This window comes from Sminthopsis crassicaudata, chromosome 1, assembly GCF_048593235.1.
Source record: "Sminthopsis crassicaudata isolate SCR6 chromosome 1, ASM4859323v1, whole genome shotgun sequence".
In the NCBI taxonomy this organism is placed as follows: Eukaryota; Metazoa; Chordata; class Mammalia; order Dasyuromorphia; family Dasyuridae; genus Sminthopsis; species Sminthopsis crassicaudata.
In genome coordinates this window covers 733,284,196-733,307,407 of record NC_133617.1, presented here as the reverse complement: position 1 = coordinate 733,307,407, position 23,212 = coordinate 733,284,196, and the positions used below count along the sequence as shown (strand labels likewise).

Genomic DNA, 23,212 nt, shown 5'->3' with positions numbered 1-23,212 from the left:
AAAATGCAAATGAAGCAAGATTTTTAAGGAATATTCTGGGGTTTTAGAACTAAACAGAAAGAATGGCTGTTCCTGATACTTCTACATATGTTCAATGAATATATATCCTAGGGGTAGACGGGTGATTTTGGCTTAGCATCTTCTCATGGAAGCTCCCAATTCTGACTATGTTTTCTTTGACTTAGGATCATAGAGTTAGAGCTGAAAGGAACCTTAGACAACATCATTTTAAGGCCCATGGAGGTTAAAAAATTTACTCAAAATTATACTATCAGAAAGACTTTCCAGTAGAATCCATATTGTAGAATCATTGATTAGGGCTAAAATGTATCTTAGAAGCCATTTCCTCCCATTTCTTCCTCAATGGGAGTCCAATCCTTCCATTTTACAGAGATTCAGAGGAAATGGTTTGTTGAAGGCATGTAACAATTGGCAAACTGACTTAGAGACCACTTAATTTAATCGCCCCATTTTTCAGATCAATCTCAAAGGGAATGAAGTGATTTATTCAAGATCATATCATCAGAATACTCTCCAGTTGAGCTGTTGGACAACTGGCTATTCTACAACAAAATAGCTTTCCTCCTCCACTAGTTGGTTGATTGTCTTAAAACATTTAGCTGAATCTAAACTTGATTTGGTTTCATTAACCACACTGATGGGCCAGTTTCAGACCTATTTACCAAGAATCCCTCAGGCAACTTCTGAGAATTTATTAAAGGAAGCCATGAAGTGGGCTGGATTCTGAATTTCCTCATTTCCTGGCTGTGTGATTCTGGGTAAATTCTGCCCTCGCCTTTTTTTTGGGGCCCAGTTTCCTTTTCTATAAATGAAGAAACTGAACTAGATGACCCTTGGAGCCTTTCCAGCTTTCCATGATTCTCTACTGGGTCATCTATGTATGGTGACCTGGGTGGGAAGATGGAGTTGCCACTTTGGAAGTCCCTCTGCCGCTGAAATCGCAACTCCTTTGGCTATCATTTTCTAAATCAACTTTTTAGGGAAAACATACTGAGTTGTTTTTTGATTTTTTTTTCTTATATTGGCCCTGAAAATGGATGGATATATAATTTGGCAGTGAAATGGTAAATCAAGACCACCACAAAAACAGTGAACATTTAGTGCAGACAGCTTCATTCTGCAGTTATCAGTGACCTATCACTGAACGATTAAGTTCTTACTGGGCATTTTTAGTATTTTCTGATCTGATAACTGCTATGGAGAAGCCAAATTCTGAGTCCATCTCTGCCAGCCTAATCCCTGAGGAGTCAGATTAAGTGCATAATTGACCCACATAAACCACCCATCCTCTCCAATCCAATGTTTTTCAAGTCCCGTTTACACTGCCACAGGACCCAGAAAAAGAATGCTATGAAAGACAGGGTATTTCCTCCCACTGGGGATTTCATCAGAGTTGGAGATGGCTTTTTAATCACTGATCTCTGAGCCTTCGAGGTTTAAGCAGATGAGCTAGCCCTAAGCACATCTGTTTTAATCCTGATCTTCTACTCAGGCTGTCTCTTCAAGAAGAACAAGGAGAAAAAAATAAATTAATTTTTGTTTAGTCACTGAAATCTTAGGCACATCTCTTGATGAGCTGATCTCTAATATCAAATGCATGTTTTTATTTTGGTAAAGAGGTTGAATTAAACATCAGAGAAGGGGTGGGGTGGGAAGCCATCTGCATTATTTCTGGACTTTTGAATTTTGCATCTTTGTTTCTTGAGCTGGTGTGTACACACACACACATACACATACACACACATACACATATACACACACATACACACACACTTGCTCTTAAATAACATTTCTGGGAGAATAGCTTTATCATACACTCCTCCACAATTATTTTTATATTAGGGGAAAAGTCACCTATTATTTTTTCAAAGGAATTAGGCTGATACTAGATCTGATGCTAAAGATTCATACTTTGGAATAATTTTAAATTGCTATGTTTGCATTTATTCAAATCAGATAATAACTTTCACCATATTTCCCTGCTTTGAAAAACAGATATCATAGAATCCCTTTCTCATAAAACAAAACAAAACAAAAAAAAAAAACCAAAGCAGACCATTAGATGGCTTTTTTTTTCAGCAACCAGAATGAACTCACAATGCTAATTATCAGTCTAGCCAAAAAGCAACACTATGCATGGAGAAATAGAAATATCTACATTCATTCAGCAGGAATAGAAAGAATGCTCTTTGAAGAAGGTTTTTAATCTCCTTTTTTTTGGTCTTATTATTGTTCTTAAAAGTAGGTTGAAAGAATTGTTTGCTATCCTATGGGGGAAAAAACTTCAAAAAGTGGGGGGCATTGGGTAGGGAACGGTACTTATGCTTTCAGAAATATTTTATAGCAGTCAGTTTTACGCGGTTGTTTTCTTGATTGCAAGGAAGAGTTCAAGGAGGGGAACATATGTTACAAAATGACATTAAAATCAATAAAACCTTTTTTTTTGAAAAATGGGAAAAAGAGACTTTCAACTTCACAAACAGAAATTATCATTTTTCCTCAAAATCTGGCTAAATTTGGATTACTAAAAGCAACTTCACATCCACCTTCTATCAATCTAGAGCAAACTGAAGGGGGGCAACTAGGTGGTGAAGTGGAGAGAGTGCCTGGTCTGGAGTCAGGAAGTGTCATCTTTGTGATTTCAAATCCAGCCTCAGACACTTACTAGCAGTGTGATCCTGGGCAAGTCACTTCACCCTGCTTGCCTCAGTTTCCTCATCTGTAAAATAAACTAGAGAAGGAAATGGCAAACCACTCCAGTATCTTTACCAAGAAAATCCCAAATGAAGTTACAAAGAGTCAGATGTGATTGAAGAACAAATGGATAACAAAAAAGGAAACTGATGAAAAATTAATTCAGTGAGGTTGAGAAAATCTGTTTGATTTACACACTGAAATAGGTAAAAATACTATCCTACCAATTTCTTAGAAGCTCTTCCTTCCAGATAATAAGACAGCAATGGTTCAGTTGGTGGAAGGAGCCTTTGGTGTGATGGGGTGGCTGGCTCAGAAGCCAGCAAAATTACAAAATGCTTAGAGGATTTAGCCCAAATGCTCCCATTTCACATCCAAATGCCTGCCATTTTTCTTCAAGGACAGATACCAAAGAAAGACCAATGTTTAAAGTGAAAATCTGAAAGGAGAACCATGAAAATAAATGGAATCAAGGAATGGCCTGGGACCACAAACATGACCCAGGAACCCTGGGACCAAAACTTGAAACCACTAGATGGAACCAAACCAGTGCTTGAACTTGGAGTCCATAAGGCTTGAATTTGAATTCTGCCTAGGACACTTAACTGCTGGGTGACCCTGTGTAAGTCACTTAGGCTCTCTGAAACTCAGTTTCCTAATCTGCAAAACGGGGATAAGAGCAGCACCTACCTTGTATGGATGTTGCACATGTCAAACGAGATAATGCCTTTGCAGACCTTAAAGCTTTACACAAAAGCTAGTTATTGGCAAAAGGAACAGATACATAAAATTCAGACATAGAAAAATGATACAGAAACCCACCACCCTCCAAACAAAACATAAAATATTGAAATAGAAATCATCTTCTTCTCTCCCAAATGCTCATTGTCTATTATTCATTTTTGCCATTTAGAAAAATGAAACAACTTGGAAAAGAAAGCTTTAGCTTTACTAGTCTCTTCTGAAATATTTCTGGCAATTCTTTCTCTCTCTACCCTGGAACTCCTGTCCCTAGAAAAGAAAGGGGCAATCGTATTCAATCACTGCCCGACAATGCTCTCCGTGGCTCCCACCTCCCGCTGCCTGGCCCCTTCCTCGGAGGCCACAGTGGCTTACAGGATTCAAACACATAGAGCTCTCTTTACAAAGAAATAAACACCATGCTTAAGGAAGACAGAAGCCACAAATAACCAAACATGTTGGTAATCTGATGTTATGTAGCTAGATTATAGAAAAACAGTAATTACTGAATGACATTACTCAGTCAACATGGTAATGAAGTTTTTCGAGAAGATCTGGGTCTTTCAGATGACAAATGTTTTAAATCAATGACAGATTCGGGAACTTTCCCTGCTATTCTCTCTCAGCTAGGTTGCCTAGCACCAACATTCTATATATTAGGGGAAGAGGTGATTTGGAAAGGAAATCCAGCCAAAAGCAACGCACCGACCTAGGCTGCTGGGGAGGAAGCTTTGCTTGGTCTCAGTCACTTGGTTAAAACTTTTAAGGTCTGGCTAATGGTCATGGAAACTGGGAAATGTCAGTGATGGGAAAACCAAGCGACTTGACTACGGGGACAGTAGATAGATGGAGGGAAATCCACCATGTAATTGAAGTGATTTCTCATTGACCAACGTCATTCAATAAACACCGGTATCATGTATTTAGGAACGACTAGTCTCCAAAGGTACCTTTCTTAAAATGGATCTGAAGGCACCATGCTTTTAGCGATCTGGAAGAGGACAAAGGTCATTTCCTGCCTTTATTTAATACCTTTATGTCCGAGATCCCCTTCCCCATGCTAATTAGGAAAAAAAAATGTTTGAGGGGGCTGTTTGCAAACAAGATGACAGGCTGGAATGCAGATCAAACCACAGCTTCAGTAGTGGATGGTTGTAAGATTGGCTAGCACAAGGGTGAGAGTGCACACACACACACACGCTCCTGCACATACGCACACCACGCATGGACCACACCAAACGGTGCTTTGAGAGATACGGATCAAAGAAAAAGGCAGCTTAGGCATTGAAAAGAGCAATCCACGGGCTCCCCCCAAATTTGCCTTTTATGAAATTGGTTCAACGGAGCCCGGCAGTCAGGGCGTGATTGGAGACCCTGCTATAAGGTGACATGGGCTGTCCCTTTTTTCAATGCCTACTGGATGGGTGATTCAGTGTGTCAGGCATTCGAGGCTCCATACTCTCAGAGAGGCACGCATGCAGAGGAACGAGGAGGCATTAGGTGTGTTTTACGCATGTATGAGGCATTCTCAGTGGAGTGGGTCATGCTAGAAGATGTACACAGGAAGATTATTTGACTTTAATTCATGCCACTTGAGATAATGTGATAAAACATTTGACATGAGAGATAAGTTCCATTTTCATCTGGGAGGTCACCAGTGAGAGCGAAAGAAAGAAGGAGAGAGAGAGAGAGAGAGAGAGAGAGAGAGAGAGAGAGAGAGAGAGAGAGAGAGAGAGAGAATGAGAACTACAAAGAATATTCTTAAATAAAAGTAATGCAGAAGAGTGGAATATCATGTACAAAAAGAAAATGGTTGGGGGTGGGGAAAAGAAAGGGCTTCTGAACACATTATGGAAGCAAATGAGCTGGAAGACAAAGCATCAAAAGTCGGAAGCGTTGAAATTGGAAAGCTGTGCCAGGCAATGAGATCACCAAGATGAAACAACAACAAGGAATTAAAAAAAAAATCAATGTAAACTGCTGTACACAATTAAAGAAATCATATAGAAACAAGAATCCCAAAGTAGACCAAAACACTAACACTGCCTTGGCACTCGAGACACAAAACCTTAAAGGGAGAAAGCCGACTCTTCACACAACTTACGCGGACAAGGGGTGCATCAACACAATGGTAGCAGACACAGAGACGGAGAAGTCAGTTCCCATGCACTCAGGCCAGGTCTACACTGGCAAATGGCGTGAAATCCAGAAACCATTCTTGGGATCATTCCAACAATTCTCTGCTCTCCCATCCCCGCTCCCCACTGAGCCTGTCCCCACCACTTTGGCCTGAAATAGACGCTAAGGACCAAAGGAGGATTTGGGACGGGTTATCTGCTTTGGCAGTGCAGACATGGCGACTGTCAAAAAAAAAAGAAAGGGGAGGGGGCTGAAAACAATTAATTCTCAAGACATCCAAGTCAGTGTTCTCTGAAAGTTTTTTTGTTTTGTTTTTGTTTGTGTTTAAATCCAGAGTCTTCCAGTCACATGCAGCTGTTCTTTTTTGTTTAAAGATGTCAATTTTAATAGGTTTTCAGGGAGACTGCATAGCCACAGTACGGTCTGTTCCGAAGTCCATCAGTTGAAGATTTTTTTTCCTTTTTTTCCCTTAACCCACCCCCCCACTCCCCGAAACTTAGTCATTCTCAAGGAGATAACAATACAGCACCTACAGCTCATCTGCATGTCACAGCTGTCAAGCAGTGAGAGACAAGCAGCAGGGTAGCGGAGAGGTTTGTAGGCAGCAAATGCCGGGACTGGAAGACGGCTCCCTAAAAAATGGGACTGGATTGCCATGATGAGAACAATGACCAAGAGAGATCTCTGCCCGTTCCGAGAAAGCTTCCTCACAAACTCGGTGCGGGAATGGGTCAGCTTAATAAAAAGACACTGTTATCCTATGGATCACACAGATAAAGACCAGGACGTAATAAGACCAGAGGAGAGAGATTCAGAACAGAGAGACAACAGAGACAAGAGCCTGAGTCAGAGGAAAGGGAAAGATTTGGTTGGATTTAATAACCAATTGGATTTTTTTTGTTTGGTTGTTTGCTTTTGTCTCAAAATGTGACTTATCCTCCTGTCTCTTATTTTGTCACATTTTGGAGAGTCTCCTCCTTGGTCTGCAAGGAGGAGAAGGCATTTACTTACATCAAATAACCTTTCTATATACATCTCCTCATTGACCTTATCACGGAGGACATCCTGAGAGTGGCGGACAAATGTCACGTAGGCATCGGCAACGTCCATCCCGGGCTTCTGCAAAGAAACACAGAAATGTGAAAATGGCGTCATCGTCATGTCCTGTAACCTCTTTCATCCTCCCATCCCCTTCTAGGGAATGTCTGCGATTGACTTTTCTAGGTGCCTTCCCTGGCCACGTTCTGGTGTCAGGTGTTCAAAGCTGTTTCCCACAATGCTATTCCTGCTATATATTGGAGTAGCAGGACAGGGACTGTGGAAGGAACCTGGATCACTCCCAAGGATTCCTTTTATAACATACCCAACAGGTGGCCAGCCAGTTTTGAATGGAAGATCTTCACTGATAGGAAAACCAGTATTTCCCTAGCCATCCTGCTCTACTCTGGTCCTTAAGAAGCTTCAAGCCTAAATGAGGTTCTTTGCAATTTTAGGTCTAATCCAGTTATCTAATTTTGCAGAAACTGAGACCCAGAAAGTTGAGTACAAAAGAGCTAGGATTTGAACTCAGATCTTCTGCCCTAATCCCACATACATTCTATTACACCAATGAAGGATAAAATGTTCTCCTGCCTCTTCTTCAAATAAAACGGTGGCTAACAGTTCCAATAGACTTGTGATGGAGAGAGCTATTTGCCCCCAGAGACAGGACAGTGAGGATTGAATGTGGATCACAATGTAGTATGTCCACCTTTTTTTTTTTTTTTTGGTGGTATTTGCTTGTTTTTTTTGTTTTATTTCTCATTTTTTCCTTTTTGATCTGATTTTTCTTATGCAGCATGATAATATGGAAATATATATAGAAGAATTGCACTTGTTTAACCTCTGTTGGATTACTTGATGTTTAAGGGAGAGGATGGGGGGAGGGAGAAAAAATCGAGAACAAGGTTTTGCAAAGGAGAATGTTGAAAACTATCTTTGTATATATTTTGAAAATAAACAGCTGTTATTAAAAAAATGACTAAATGGGCAGCTCATGTGGGACTGAAGTCAGGAAGATCTGAGTTCAACTCCAACCTCAAGTCAGACGTGACTCTGAGGAAGTTATTTAATGCCGTTTGCCTCAGTTTCCTCATCTGTAAAAAAAAAAGCTGGGAAGAAAATGGCTAACCAAAGAAAATCCCAAATGGGGTCTCAGAGTCAAACATGACTCAATGGATTGGGATGGCAGTCTCAGAGTTGCTCTCCCATTATTTTTTCCTACTTCTAGTTTTAGCAAAATCATTCATAGAAACATCTTCACTTGCTACCCCTGAGCAGTAGTCAGGCTAGGTTTGGGATTGCAGAAAAAAGTTTCTGAGTCCACTTATATTCCAGAGTCTACCTTATGTCACTGGAAACTGAACAACATCTTTTCTCCTGCTCAAAAATGCTACGATGTGTAAAACACAGATTTAAACCTTTATGAAAACAATGGCATGGTAAAGGGAATAGAAGGGATGGCTTTGAAATTGGAAAGACCTTTCTCTGAGACACTCTGGCTTTGTATCCAGAGACAGATCAATTCACTCCTCAGTGCCCCGGCGGCCCTCAAAGATTATAAATTGTAGACAAAATGCCAGCTTGTGTTTGTCAAGGGAATTTCTCCTAGGGTGCTCCCAACACTGATAAAATCATGGCTGGCCAAAATAAGAACAATGTTCTTTGTTGTTAGAATCATGGTCTTCATTTATCCAATTTGCTTACGTTTCCCACGAGATCTGCTTGCCTAGATCGGGTATGTGGCCGTCGTGTCTGCCTCCCAACTCATTCTTATAGTTTAATGATAATAATATTAATGGTAATAATACTCTTTGTCATAAAAATGTCCTTTACATAAATGAGACTTTGTAGAAGGATAGGAAGATGGGGAACAAACAATTGGGCAACAATTTCTTGGAAGTGGGGGACAGCCTCAGCCCAAACCTGGAGATCACCCTTGTTTGAGATGCGGCAATCCAAGTTAGCTCCAAAGAAACCCATTAAAATACTGTAATATGGGTCATTGGGAAAGCCACCACCAAACCTCCCGAAGTTTCCACAGCAGCAGATATGTATGTTTGCTAATAACTAATAAGATTAGTTTTCATTACTGTGATTTACCTTAGATCACAAAGGATCATTTCCCTACCAGACGTGACTGTCAGCCACTGCAAATTGAAGTTAGTTAACACTTCTGTGTAATTTCCAGGGTGAAAATGAGGAAGGTTTGGAAACAGTAGGACTGTATTTTTTTCCCTGGTACAAAGCAAACAATTATCAAGCAAAGGGCCAATGCTAGGCCCCTGGGTTGCCAGTAACATTTCTTAACACCTGCTGAAACAATGACAAGGTATTAATTTGAAAAACAATGAGGACAAACCAATGGGGCTGTAGTCAAGTGTTACACTTTCAACAATTTTCTGCAGACAGGAATGTGCCAGGTCTGTGATGGTCCTATAATTGTTGGAGTTTTATGATACAAAACAATAGCATTTCTGGAAGGAGATGTAAATGATAGCTGTCCCGTCTTCTTGCCACCGAGGCCTGAGAAGCCAACGCCATTTTCAGTAGGAAGTGGGGGTTCACGCCACTTGAGAAGAGACGGGATCGAGGTTTAAATTCTAGGTCCAAATGTTCACTAGCTGGGTGACCATCATTTCCCTGAGCCTCAATTTCCCCATCATCTCCCTGAGCCTCAATTTCCCCATCATCTCCCTGAGTCTCAATTTCCCCATCATCTCCCTGAGTCTCAATTTCCCCATCATCTCCCTGAGCCTCAATTTCCCCATCATCTCCCTGAGCCTCAATTTCCCCATCATCTCCCTGAGTCTCAATTTCCCCATCATCTCCCTGAGTCTCAATTTCCCCATCATCTCCCTGAGCCTCAATTTCCCCATCATCTCCCTGAGCCTCAATTTCCCCATCATCTCCCTGAGCCTCAATTTCCCCATCATCTCCCTGAGTCTCAATTTCCCCATCATCTCTCTAAGCCTTAATTTCCCCATCATCTCTCTAAGCCTTAATTTCCCCATCATCTCTCTAAGCCTTAATTTCCCCATCATCTCCCTGAGCCTCAATTTCCCCATCATTTCTACAGGGGAGGTGAATTCTTTAAGACTTTACCTGTTCTCTAAGCCTTTAAGGAACTTCCAAAATACTTAATACCTTTTTATTATAGGTGTTCATTTCTTGGTAGTGTTTGTATTGAAAGTCACCATGGCACAGTGGATAGACCCTGGGTGGTAGGAAGATCTGAGTTTCATACCACCATTAAAACTTTGGACAATTTGTTTCACCTATTTAAGCCTCAGTTTCCTCACCTGTAAATTGAGATTTCATGACCTTGAAGGTCTCTTTCAGCTTTAAATGTCTGACAAATCTCCCCTGCCTCTGGGACCTTGAGTCCCTTTAACTGTCAAGGTCTGGGATGGTTCTTGAAGTCTTCAATTCATCCAGGAGTTGCTGATCTGCATTGTGGAGGGAGTTTTCACTTCCCCAGTTTCCTACAATGATTCTATGGAAATAGAACAGCTTTTCACCCTCTCTGGTCCTTTCCAAAGAAATGTCATTGTAAAGACTAAGGCTTAGGAATGAGATTCTACAGATTCTCCTCTTTGAGAAGCAGTTAGCCATTTCCTTTCCCATGTTCTGGTTTGGAAAGCTTTTCTAAACATGCCTTTCAATTTGTTGCAAATTTTAGAAACTTGAACCCACCTGCAACAACTGGTTCGGTTAACTTTGCTGTTATATTTCCATAGCAGTGCCTCAGTTATCTGGAGGCTACTTATGTGACAGTGGCAACTATCCGAATAAGCAGAATGATCAAGGTGCAGGGATACTTAGTAGCTACAAGGAAGAGGGACTCACTGGTATTATCAAAACTCAAGGGAGGAAACTCTTATCTGCCAATGCAGATCTGCGGGGTCTAGTCTTAGCTGGCCAGAGTGCTGAGAGATTAAGTGATTTATCTAGCATCACAGAGTCAAAGTGTACCACCCTTGAACCTGGGTTTCTTGGCTGCAAAACAGGCTCTGAATTCAATATCCCCCCCTTCCCCCACCTACTCCATGTCTCTTGTGAATTTTGTTAATAGGGGTATTTCAGGACAGTCACTTAGAGCACATTAACTCTTATTTTGAAAACAATTCTAATCATTTCTGTCATCAGCTCTTTTAGACACATTAGATTAGAAGCACCAAAATCAAAATAAGTTTTGGGCTATTCTAGGCAAACCGCTTGATAATAATAAGAAGTAATGGTAGAAGAAAAGGAGGGGAAAAATCCAAGAAAAAGACAAAGGCAAGTGCATGAACCAAGAAATACAGTAAGTAGAGAAATCTGAAGACTTTCATTGTAGGGACAAAGAGATCACCCCTCAATAGTCCTGTAGACATGGGGATCCCATCCCAATCCAGTGGGCTGATGGGATTGTATTCCTAATGATAGTACTAAGTTATCCAGAAGAGGATAAATTGTGGTTAACATACTATTTATGAAGGTAGGAAATGGAATGAATTTCAGAGTCACATTTTAAATGTTATTTTTCTCTCTTAAAGGGCTACATGGTAATGGCATGTAATGATTCCTGAATAATATTGTGTAATGAAACCCTATATAACTCTTTGTTGCTGCTGCTCTTAGTATTACTGTGCTGCTGTTAGTACTACTGTGCTGCTGCTGCTGCTGCTACTACTACAACTACTGCCTCTACCACCACTACTACTATCAGTATTGATCTTTCTAATTTCTCTGTCTCTTTTTCTCTCTTTTCTTTTGCTCTCTCTCTTTCTCTCTCTATTTTTCTTCTTTCTTTCTTCTCTATGTCTCTTTTTGTCTCTCTCCCCTTCCTCCATCTGTCTCTGTCTCCTCTCTTTTTTTCCTCTCCCTTCCCTTCCTCTGTCTCTTTTTGTTTCTGTTTGTTTATTTTTCTCCCCTTCCTCTTTCTGTCTGTCTCTCTTGCCTTTCTCTCTCTTTCCCTCTCCCTTCCCTTCCTCTGTCTGTCTCTTTTTGTTTCTGTCTGTTCATCTTTCTCTCCTTCCTCTCTCTGCCTCTCTCTCTTTCTTTCATCCAACATCTCTCTAAAGTTAAGAAAATTGAAGCCCGTAGGTAGAAGTAATAGACATAGAAATTCATAGACCTTTGGAATTGGAAAGAACCTTGGGCATATAGTTCTACTCTCTAATTTTATAGATAAGATAGATATAGAAAATTATAGAAGTAATTCAAATGTGAGTTAGAAGCTGAACCTAGGTTATCTTGACTCCAGTCTAGGGCTTTACCACATACTCATGCAGAGTCTTTGCAGACCAGTGCTCCTTTTAAAAAACTAACACTACTTTTTATGTGAGGAAGATCACTGTCAGCACGCTCTCAAAATCTGAGCCTATTTTGCTACCAAGAGGAGTCCAAACCACAACTTTTGCAAAAACTCAAGTCTCTTTTAAGATCAGACATGAGAATAAGTCCTTTGCATCTATATAGGAATAAAGCCCATCTTTCTAATTAAGCCAAATTTAACCATGGATGACTTGGAGGCTGGTGTTAGAGGAGGATGAAGACAAATTGATGATTTTTAACCTCTTAGTCATGTTTTAAGATGTAGTCAGTTCAGCAGTGACCCCACCAGAGGAATAGAGGCTGGCTCATGGCTGTTATTTGGAGGCCCATGAAAAACCTGGCTTCCTTCCATTGAAGTTTTGGTTTGAGAACTTAGCTGTCAAATATCCACAATGACATATACTGATGACTAGAAGATAATTGACAAAAGTGGGTCATCTCAACTGAGGGTTGAGTCCTTTTGCAGCTCCATTCACATCTATATTCAGAGAGGCAGTTGCAAGAGATTTCTCTCTAAGCCAGGTTTCCAGATCAGGCTTAAATCTTTGCAATTTGACCTACACTGGGATCTTCAGAGGCTCTGGAAGGAGAAACCATTCATGAATGTCTTTATTTGGACTGAGCAAAGACTGGGTGGGGACTCTTAAGGAGTTTCAGTAAGAATGGTCCATCTAAATGGTTGGGATTGGATAAGAACGTTCAGCTTGGCTTGAGGGTCCTGCTGTACCAAGCAGCCAGGTGACATCTGTAGACAGCCTGGCATTCAAACTTTGACTCAGCTTACGTCTTGGCCTACCCACCATACCTTTTTCCACTCTCAGTTACAGAGATGTTACAAGGCTGATTAGAGTGAAGGAGTTTGAGCTCCCTAGATGAAAAGCATTATATAAATTGAAGATATAATTATAGATGGCACAATCTTTCATTAAACAAACAAAATGTATTGTTAATTCTAATTTCAGCCCAATTTCTGATAATTTATTGTCCTTTTCGAAGTAAGCCGATAAACTGTAACACACATTCAGGGGAAATGAATTTAAATGTTAATATAAATCCCCGTGGAAACCGACATATTTTAACTAATAAGTATTTGAACAACGAAGACACTTAACCACGTTCAGGGCCAGAAACATTCAGTACAAGACCCTTGATAGCTGTTGAACTAAGCTCTCCAAATTTAATATTTTGCAACAGACCTCCATCTCTTTTATTCTAAATGGAAGGACAATCATTTTCTTATCTCCTCTCATACAATATATTTAAATCGCTTCATTTTTAGTTTGCTAATCTGCAGGGCAAGGTTTATCTGTGAATGTATCCTGGTTTATCACAGGTAATCCCACACTCCAGCATTCATATGTTGTACTTAACCTCAATTTAAATGTAAATTTTGGGCAACTTTAAGTGCTTTATCTATGAACTTGAAGGGCTCTCTTCAGTTAACGAGGCCTCCTCTAATTATAAGGGGTTTTGCAAGTTTGTCTTAAAACAATTGCAGAACATACCAAAAAATGAACAAGTACAGACTCTATTTGTTTTCATCAAAAATATTGTCTCCCTTATACAAATTTCTAGCTCACAGTCGAATCCCCTAGAGGTATAAATAAGAGGAGGTTGAATAAGATGATATTAGAATGAAATTTAGCAGAAAAACCAAATATAAATGAAATGAAAGTGAATTGTCCTTGAGCCTTGTACTGTGAGGTTGCTTTTGTTTCTGCCTCAAGCTCTTCTGGCTGGAAGAAATCATAAATCATCAATTTCCCATGTGGGGAAAATTTTTATTCAGAAAATATTCTGGGCTTCCCTCTTTCTAATGACTAAAAATTCAGCACCAAACCATTAAAAACAGCACCATCCCGATTGTGAAGAAAGCAACAAACGTTTTGAGTGATACTCACAGGGACGTCCACATACTTGGAAGCTGCCTTCACCTTAGGAGGAAAGAAGAGATGGGGGGTGAGACATGTTTTTATATTGAACCATTCACAGCTCAGTGCAGTAACACAATGAGAATTAAAACAATATGTTGTACCACAATGCTGACCAGGAAAACAAACCAAAAAATAAAAGATACTAAAATGAAGCTGCTTGCTATTTGGAGCTTTAAGTCTGCTGAGATGGGGAGAGAGAAGAGAAAGACAGAGGCAGAAGGAGGGATAGATAGAGGCACAGAGACAGACAAAGGGGCCGAGACAGACAGACACAGAGGGATAGAGAGACAAAAAGAGCTAGAAATAGAGATTAAAAAAAAAAAAAAAAGAGAAACAGAGAGAGAAGAGAGAACAAAATCAGTTCTATTGCCTCCCAGTCTCTAATAACAGCAGATGCTACTGTAGGAGTCCTGAATTTTTTCCTTCTTGTAAAAGCAGGAGAAGGAATTGTGGTGAAGCAGAAATGGATTTTTCAGAGGGCACAGGGACACATATGACTAAGGCTATTTGCTTATTTGTTTGTCTCTGTCTTTCCCTCCCTTCCTCTCAGCCTTCCTCCTCTTTTCTTGTTCTCTCTTCCCCCTCTTTTTCCTTTTTTAATTTCTTTTCCCCCTCCCACTCTGCTTCTTTGTACCTGAGATCCTGGTGTCATTACAAATCAATTTGGAATTAATTGAAGGGCACAGCCCTCCTTTTAGGTTATGGGATTCAATTGCTTTCCAGGAGTCCATGGAAACCTAATGTGTGGAGATAGGGGAACTCTTGTCCCACTGGGGGAGGGGGAGAGGGAACCACTAGAGAGATTCCAACTTGACAAAGAGAATCCAACCTGACCTAAGGCTGTCCTTGAGTCTCAGGTGGATTATGTTTTTAGAAGCTTAAATGTATGGTGAAATTATCCCAAATGGGAGCTAAAGGTGGTAAGAACCAGGAAGGGGACATTTGATTTATTTTAAAATAAAATAAAAGCACTAAGAAGCAAATCCTCGGTCTAAGCTGTCAGTCAGCCAACAAGCATTTACAAGTGTCTGCTAATAAGTTCATGTGCAATCTTCTTTTTAATTATACCACATTATGGAAATGCTTGTTTTATTTCATAAACTAAAAAAATAAAAAAAAATTAGGGTGAATTTTCTTAAAAAACAAAACAAAACAAAACAAAAAACAAAAAACAAAAAACGACCTGATAATGCACAAAACATTTCATTTATAAAATTAGAGTCAAATGGGGATGAGCAGTCTGACCTTTGGGATGGCATGTAAAGTTAGATGGCACATGGACATGAGAATGGAAAACACAATAACAATAGGTAGGATTTATATAGCACTCTAATGTTTGCAAAACATTTCACAAACATTATCTCATTTTATCCTCACAACAACACTGGGAGGTAGGTATTATTATTATCCCCATTTTATAGACGAGGAAGTGGAGGTAGACAGAGAAGTCAAATGAGTTGTCTAAGGTCATCCATGACTGCAAGTACAGCATTTCATCTACAGCATCATCTAATTAAACCCCTTTAGAATATGGTACTTCTATCTGTATGAGCCATTTATGTGACTGCTTTGATTGCTACTATATTGCCAGAAATGAATTGGTGGAAGGAATTGCCATAAAGGGTGTTCCCTATCTTGGTAGAATCACAGGCCCATTTCTATCCTTCTTTCTGTCATACAAAAAAAAAAAAAAAAAAAAAAAAGACAAAATTATGTTAGTTGCTGTGGTAGATACAGTATAGAAATCAGTCAATAAGCATCAATTAGGCATGTACTATGTGCCAGACAAAAGAGAAATTATGTGGAATTTGAAATGTAATCAGATGAGATAGCACATAAATATATGGTTATACAAAAAAACAAAGTGGTAATAGGGAGGAAGAAGTCAGTAGCAATGGGGGAATCAGAAGAGCTTCATGTAGGCTCTAGTGCTTGAGTGGAACTTGGGAGGAAACTAGGATTCCAAGAGACATGCAAACCATGATCTATTCCTTAATTCACAGAGTGATGGGATGCTGCTAATGACACAAAATAAGAAAACTACTCATCCCCAGAGAAGACAACATAATACAAGATTAGAGCACAAGAGAGTAGTACATGGAGACTAAGTAGAGAAGAATGGTTCCTGATGACTTGAGTGTTAGAGAATGGATGGGATGATATTGATGATGGTGGGGTAGGAATGGGGAAAGGCAGGGCATTCCAACTACAGGAAATGACACACATAAAGGTGTAGGGATGGTTTATTAAGGCAAGAGTGGTTAAGCCTGGGAAGTAGGGAGAAGAGAAATCAGGTTACAGAGTCTAGATTATGGAGGGCCTTGAATGCCAAGTTGAGGGAAAGAAGTACAAGGGACCAGAGAACAGACTTTTTCTTCCATAGTTAGATATCTTCCTTGCTCTAGGGATTTATAGCAGTTGGTAGTTTTGCGGCTACTGAAATGATCAACCTTTAAACACGCCTACTCTTCCTTCCCAGCTCACATTCCGTTCCTCTCAAGAGAGGAGCCAAATTCTTAACCCTCTCCTGGCAGCTGGGAGAGCCTGATGGACCTCATGGCGAAAGTCCAGCCACTACTATTATCAACTGACAATCACATTCGTTTCGATTCCCAACAGCATGGGCTGATTATCATCTGGTGGCTCCATCTTCTTTAGATTAAGAAGATCAATGGATTTCCATTTTTCGGTTCTTCAATAGGATTCTATTTTTAGTCAAAGGTACCAGTATAATCTCTGCATTTTATAGTTCACTGGATTAAGAATTTCAAACCAGAAGAGAATTTAGAGGTCCTCTGGTCCAACATCCTCATTTTATGGATGGGGAAACTAAGATCACACAGTAAGAAGCAGAATTGGGATTCAGATCCAGCCTCAATTCCTTCCTTCCTAGATCAATCACAACTCTAGGACTAAAAGGGAAAAGATAGTGCTATAGCTCTCTGCTCTGGTCAGACTACACCTAAAGCTCTGGGTCCAGTACAAAGACCACCTTTTAAGAGCAATAGTCAAAAAAGAGAGCCCGGAAAGTGGGACCAGGATGCTAAGAGATCTAGAGAACATGTCACCTGAGGAACTGTTGAAGGGACTGAGATGTTTACCTTGAAGAAGAGAAGGCTAAAGGGGAAGGGGCTACACAGTAAGGGAAAGGAGTATGATATTCTCTTCAAATAACTAGGAGGTCAGCAAGATTTGTTTTGTTCTGTGTAGCAACAGAGGGCAGGAGCAGGACCAACAGCACGAGGCCACAATGGGCTGGATTTCAAAGTATGATAAGAAAAGACTTTGTACTAAACCTGTGTGACAGGGGAGTGGGCTGCCTCACAAAGTAATATGTTCCCCAAGCCCTGGGAATGCTCATACAGTGCCTGGATGACTGTCTGTCAAGGAAGTCTTAGCAAAGATCCATGAACGGTGTGGGAATTTTCACTAGAAGACTTCTGAAGTCTCATCCAACTCCAGGACTTTTACACATTCTCTTCAGGAAACTAAACTCTTCCAGGGTGAGGCTGTTTCTCTTTTTTTTTTTTTTTTTTTTTTTTGTCTCTCAGTGAATAAATCAATTGGATTTTCTTCCCAGGGATTGTAGCATTACATAGTATTTAGTTCAGTTCAAATCAATTAGCAAGGATTAGTTAGCTAACTTGGTATGGGACACTCTTCTAAGCAATGAGGATACAAAGATAAAAGTGAAAATAATACCTGCCCTTGAGTAGCTTATAGTCTAGCTGGAGGAGACATCATATATAATATTTTATATATACAATTGTACGTCAATTATATATAAATGTTTTATATATGTTGCCTCTTCCATCTAGACCATACATATATGTATATATTAAAAACATAAATTTATATAATATATATAATCTCTAATGCATATATTATCACATATTCACATAAACATGTACATACATAAATGTATGTATATTTAAATTGTATATATAAGCACATGTTTATGTAAACACACACACAATTATATAAAATACACACATTATTTTATATGTGAAATTATATGTGTCAATTATACAAAAACATATTGTATATATGTTGTCTCCTCGAGCTAGCCTATATTATATATAAATAAAACACATTTATATTTATATGTATATATCTATTTATATAAATATAAAATCTGCATATACATACATATATTACCATATATCCATATAAACCTTATATCTGTACATATGTACATATGTGTATATTTATATACATGTGTTTATGTATATATATACAAATATAGTTATAGAAAATGCACACACACATATATATATAATATTTTATGTAATTATGTCAATTATATATAGGTATACATTATATATGTTGTCTCTTCTAGCTAGACTATATATATATCAATAAAACATATATATATATATATAATCTACATATATATCAATAAAACATATATAATCTATACATATCCATATAAAATAATGCACACCCATGCATGTCTGTATATTTATATGTGTACATGCAAGCACATGTTTATGTATATATCCATATACAAAATATACACCTATAAATATTTTATATGTGAAATTATAATGAAATATATTCATTATATGTGAAATTTATATGCCAATTATATACAAAATATTATATATGTTGTTTCCTCTAGATAGAATATATTATGTATAAATGAAATACATATTGCATATATGTATATTTATATATGCAACCTACACACATATATTGTCACATATTTATATAAAATACACACGCATACATGTGTACCTTTATATATGTATATATAAGCACATTATATATATATAAATACATACAAAGTTATATAAAATATATATAAGATAGAAATCAGTTTGTTTATCAATAAGATTAAGTTCATATGACATATGACTACCACTAGAATGCAAACTCTGAGAAGGGTGATTTTTCTCCTGGCTTTGTATCTCTAATAACTAATGAGTGAATGAACTAAAGTGCATTTATTAAATACATATGTCGTGCCAAAGACTGTACTTAGCACTGGGGATACAAACAGAAGAAGTGAGACAGTTCCAGCTTTCAAGGACTTCACACTCTGAGGGAGACAATTCAGGAAAGAAGGTTCAATGCAGGGCTGCTAGAGAGTCCCAAGAGTCCCTGGGCTACAGTCATCTGGCAGATGGTGAGGCCCAGAGATTGTTGGGTTACTTACTTAGGTATTGAAAATGACAGGGCTAGGGTACTGCAGGGCAAAGGGAGAGGACAGGAGGGAAGACCCAGAGGATCTTAGGCGGCCAGATGGCAAGGTCATTGGAAGCAATGGAGTTGTTAACTCCCCAATCACCCAAGCCCCATATAGAGTGAAGGAGGAAGGCAAGAGGGGAGGATGGCTCCCAGTGGTGGTAGTTTTTCCTGCCATCTGCCTGTCCTGAATGGATTCTAGGACAGCCTAAGGCTGGAGAAGGAGTTGAGAGTGGAAATAAAAGGTAGTCACTTAATAAATGCTTCTCTTTTGATTTTGCAGCATTTTTCTTACTTTCATTACTTACACTCATATTGTACATTTGAGATACAACAATGTAGGTTGAAACAAATACTATCACTCATTTTACAGATGAAGAAACTGAAGATCTGAGAGGTTAAATTTGAATTCATATGCTTTGACTTCAAATACAATATTCTCTCCACTCCATCATGCTGTCTGTAAATATTTTGTCCCTTAAATGCATGTAGCACTTTCTCACTTCCATTCTCTGCTTGAAATGCTATATCTCTCCCTGTTCACCTGAAGAATTGCTACCCATCATTTAAAGGACAACTCAATTGACCCCTCCTCCACAGAGGTTCCCATTGTTGGTCAAGATCTTCTCCCATGGACTCAACTCTCTAATATACTTCCCAAATAATATTGCACATTCTAATTATCCACTTTTATTTAATGACTTTACATTTCTCACTGAAACAAAAGCTGATATTTTCAATAGTAATGTCTGTCAGATGATCCTCTAAGCTGAAATCCATGGAATACCTCAGCTCTGAAGAGTTAAAGGGGCAACAGATTCAAAAGACAACATGGAGAGATGCATGATGGCCACAAGCAGGTTGGAGGAGAATGAAGTAGAGTAAATGTCATCAGAGTGAAAACTTATGAAAAATGTGGGCAAGTCAAGAAATAACCAGTGGACAGTCTGTGTGCTCCAATGGCATCCATGCAACATCAAAGCATTTAGAGGAAGGTCTTCAACATGTAGGACAGACTCTCAGTGGAGGATTTATGGAATCCATACGAGAGACAAACTGGATGAGAAGGCATGAATAAGTTGCGATTAGCATCATTGGGGAAAGTGCCCACCTTTGGAAGAATAGGATAGTCAAAGAAGGAAGAGGACCTTTGGGGTCATGGTAGCTCAAAAGAAGGAAAGAGAAGAGATGCTCAATTCTTATTCTTATTTTTTTTTTTTATCAATTCTTTGCTTATGTTTTCTCTGCCAAGGAAAAGGTCTTTGTAATAAAAATGATAGGACAAAAAGTACTAAGGGAGCATTGATAGGAATGATAATAAAAAGAAAATGAGAAAACACCCAATTGTCTTTGATAAATTCAAATCCCAGAGTATCTACATCTTAGGAACTACAAGAACTGGCACATGCATTGTTGAGTCATTGTCAATAATATTTGAAAGATTGTGGAGAGTTAACACAAGATAGGGGAAGGGCCATGTCTTGACTTTCAAGGAAGGAAGAGAATGAAATCTGTAATTTATAGGGCAATGAGTTTGATTTCACTTCCTGCAAAAAATTCTAGACTGGATCATTAAAAAGATGATTGATGGATGTCTAAAAGGGGAAACAGTAATCACAAAGAGATAGCAAAGCTTCATTAGAAATAGTTCATGTCAGTCTAACCTTAATTCCTTTTTTTGACAGGATTGCTAGCTTAGTAGATAAAGGGAATGCTGTGGATATCATTTACTTAGATTTTAGCCAAGGCCTTCTAAAATATCTCATGAAATTATTACAGAAAAGACTGGGAGATGCAGACTAAACAATAACACAATACAATGGTTTCACAACTGCTTGAATAACCAGACTCAAAAAGTACTTGCTAATGGTTCCATGCAAAATGACAGGGGATCATTGGTTGTGTGCTATTTAATATTTTTATTAATGCTTTAAATATAGGCAAAAATGACATGCTCACCCAATTTGAGATGACACAAAACTGGGAAAAATGAATAATGAAGTTAGAAAATGACAGAGTCAGGATTCCAAAAGATTTTTGACAAGACTAGAGCATTCTGTCAAATCTAGTAAGAAGAAAATGCAATAGGGATACTTTCAAAGTCTTATCATTAAATTTAACAAATAGATTTCATAAATATAATATGGGCAAGGTATAGTTAGAGGCAGTTCTAAAAAGACCAAGGGGTTAAATACGCTCAAACTCAATGAGTTAGCAAAATAATATGGCAACCATAAAAACTAATGATGGGCTACATCACATGAGACACATATGAGCTTTTAAGAATGGGTAGGTTATAGTCATACTGTACTTTGTTCTGGTTAGACCTCCTACTTGGGTTTAGTCCTGAGTATCATAATTTAAGAATTTAAGGATGTCAATATATTGTTCAGTGGAGGGCCACTGGGCTAGGGAAGGACCATGAGTCCATGTGATATGAGAAATAGTTGAAGGAACTGGGCCTCTTAAACCTGGAGAAGAGAAAACTCAGGGAGTAAATGATAACTGTCTTCAAGTGGTTTTTGGGCTGCCTGTGGAAGACATTATACTTAAATGCAATATAGATATAGATATAGATGTAGATATAGATATAGATATATATGGTTTGGAATATGTTTATATATATATATACATATACATACACACACACACACATATATATATATGTATATATATACATATATATGTGTATATATATATATATACATACACACACACACACACACACACACACACACACACACACACACACATATATATATATATATATAAACTTAAACAAACAATTGTTTTCCAAGGAAAACAAGAAAAGAAAAAGAAAAGAAAGATTATATCAATTGTACTTGGCCCTGAATACAGGACCAAGAAAACTGGGGGAAGTCACAAAAAGACCAATTTATGACCAGCTTGTCAAGAAAAACTTTCCAATGACTAGAAGTATTCCTTCTAGCTGACACATTAAAAACCTTTCACATCTTGGCTTTGAACTACTCTCCCATTATTATTTTTCTATTATATAAATATATATATATAATTATATTATATTAATGTATATATATATAAGAAATTATATTATATTATTCATTCTTTGGTCTAGCCAAACTTATCTTGCTATTTCTCACATTGGACACTCCATCTTCATTTTCTCCATGTCTTTGCATTGTTTATTTATCATATCTGGAATGCACTTCTCCCATTTACCTCTTAATATCTCTAGTTTTTTTTTTTCAAAGTTCTAATAAAAAAACCCAGGTCAATACTTATATGCAGCAGGGCATAGTGGGTAGAAGTTGGTCCTAAAACTAGGAAAATATGAGTTCAAGCCCCATCTGTGATACACACTCAGCTGTCTGAATTCCTCAGTATTCTCTGAGATTGTATGTTGCAAAGATTTAAACTTTATTTAGTAGAGGGAGTTTTCTCAAGTGGGAATTCCTTATAACCATGAAATCACCACTTAAATCCCTGTACTTAAACATACTCACATATCTATATCTATATCTATATCTATATCTATATCTATATCTATATCTATATCTATATCTATATCTATATCTATCTATCTATCTATCTATCTATCTATGTATACACACACACATGCACACACACATACACGCATTTTCTTTTCCTATTAAATTTCTAGAGGAGAAGAGATATTTTATTTGTGTTTTTGTATTTTCAGCAGTTAGGAAAGTACCTGGAGCAGAATAAGCATTTAATAAGTTATGTCAAGTCAATAAGCATTTAAGCTCCTACTTTGTGCAGGCAATGTGCTAAGCACTGGAGAAAGGCAAAAGACCATCCTTACTCTCAAAGAGCATCAGTGTAATCAAGAAATACCAGTTGATTAATTACTGGATTAGATCGAATTCTTTTGCCTGGGCCTAAATCACAATTACATCACTCTGAATGCATTTACTGATCGGGTCAGTCAAAGGATAATTCCATTGAGGTAGAAAAACCAACCAGTCATATTGATTAAATGTTCGGATCAACTTTTGCTTCCTTACCTCAAAATCTGTCATGTCAGTCCTGAGAGCCACATCCTAGAGTGGCTGGGATGCTGCTGAGGGAAAGCTGAGCAATTGCGAGCTAATTTAATCAGTTGCAGAATGGCCCAGCTTATTACTTCAGCTCTC

The 23,212-nt window shown here is 38.3% G+C and overlaps 1 protein-coding gene across 16 annotated transcripts in view; it reads right to left on the bottom strand.

Moving 5' to 3' along the window:
- The window catches only part of CADPS (calcium dependent secretion activator), a 550,474-nt gene that overhangs the window by 37,081 nt on the left and 490,181 nt on the right, over nucleotides 1-23,212 (bottom strand). For all 16 annotated transcript variants that reach the window (XM_074284209.1, XM_074284210.1, XM_074284212.1 and 13 more), the window contains 2 exons: nucleotides 13,854-13,886; nucleotides 6,607-6,714 (listed from right to left, as the gene is read on the bottom strand). In XM_074284209.1, the coding sequence (XP_074140310.1) occupies nucleotides 6,607-6,714; nucleotides 13,854-13,886 (141 nt within the window). The remainder of the gene's footprint in view (nucleotides 1-6,606; nucleotides 6,715-13,853; nucleotides 13,887-23,212) is intronic.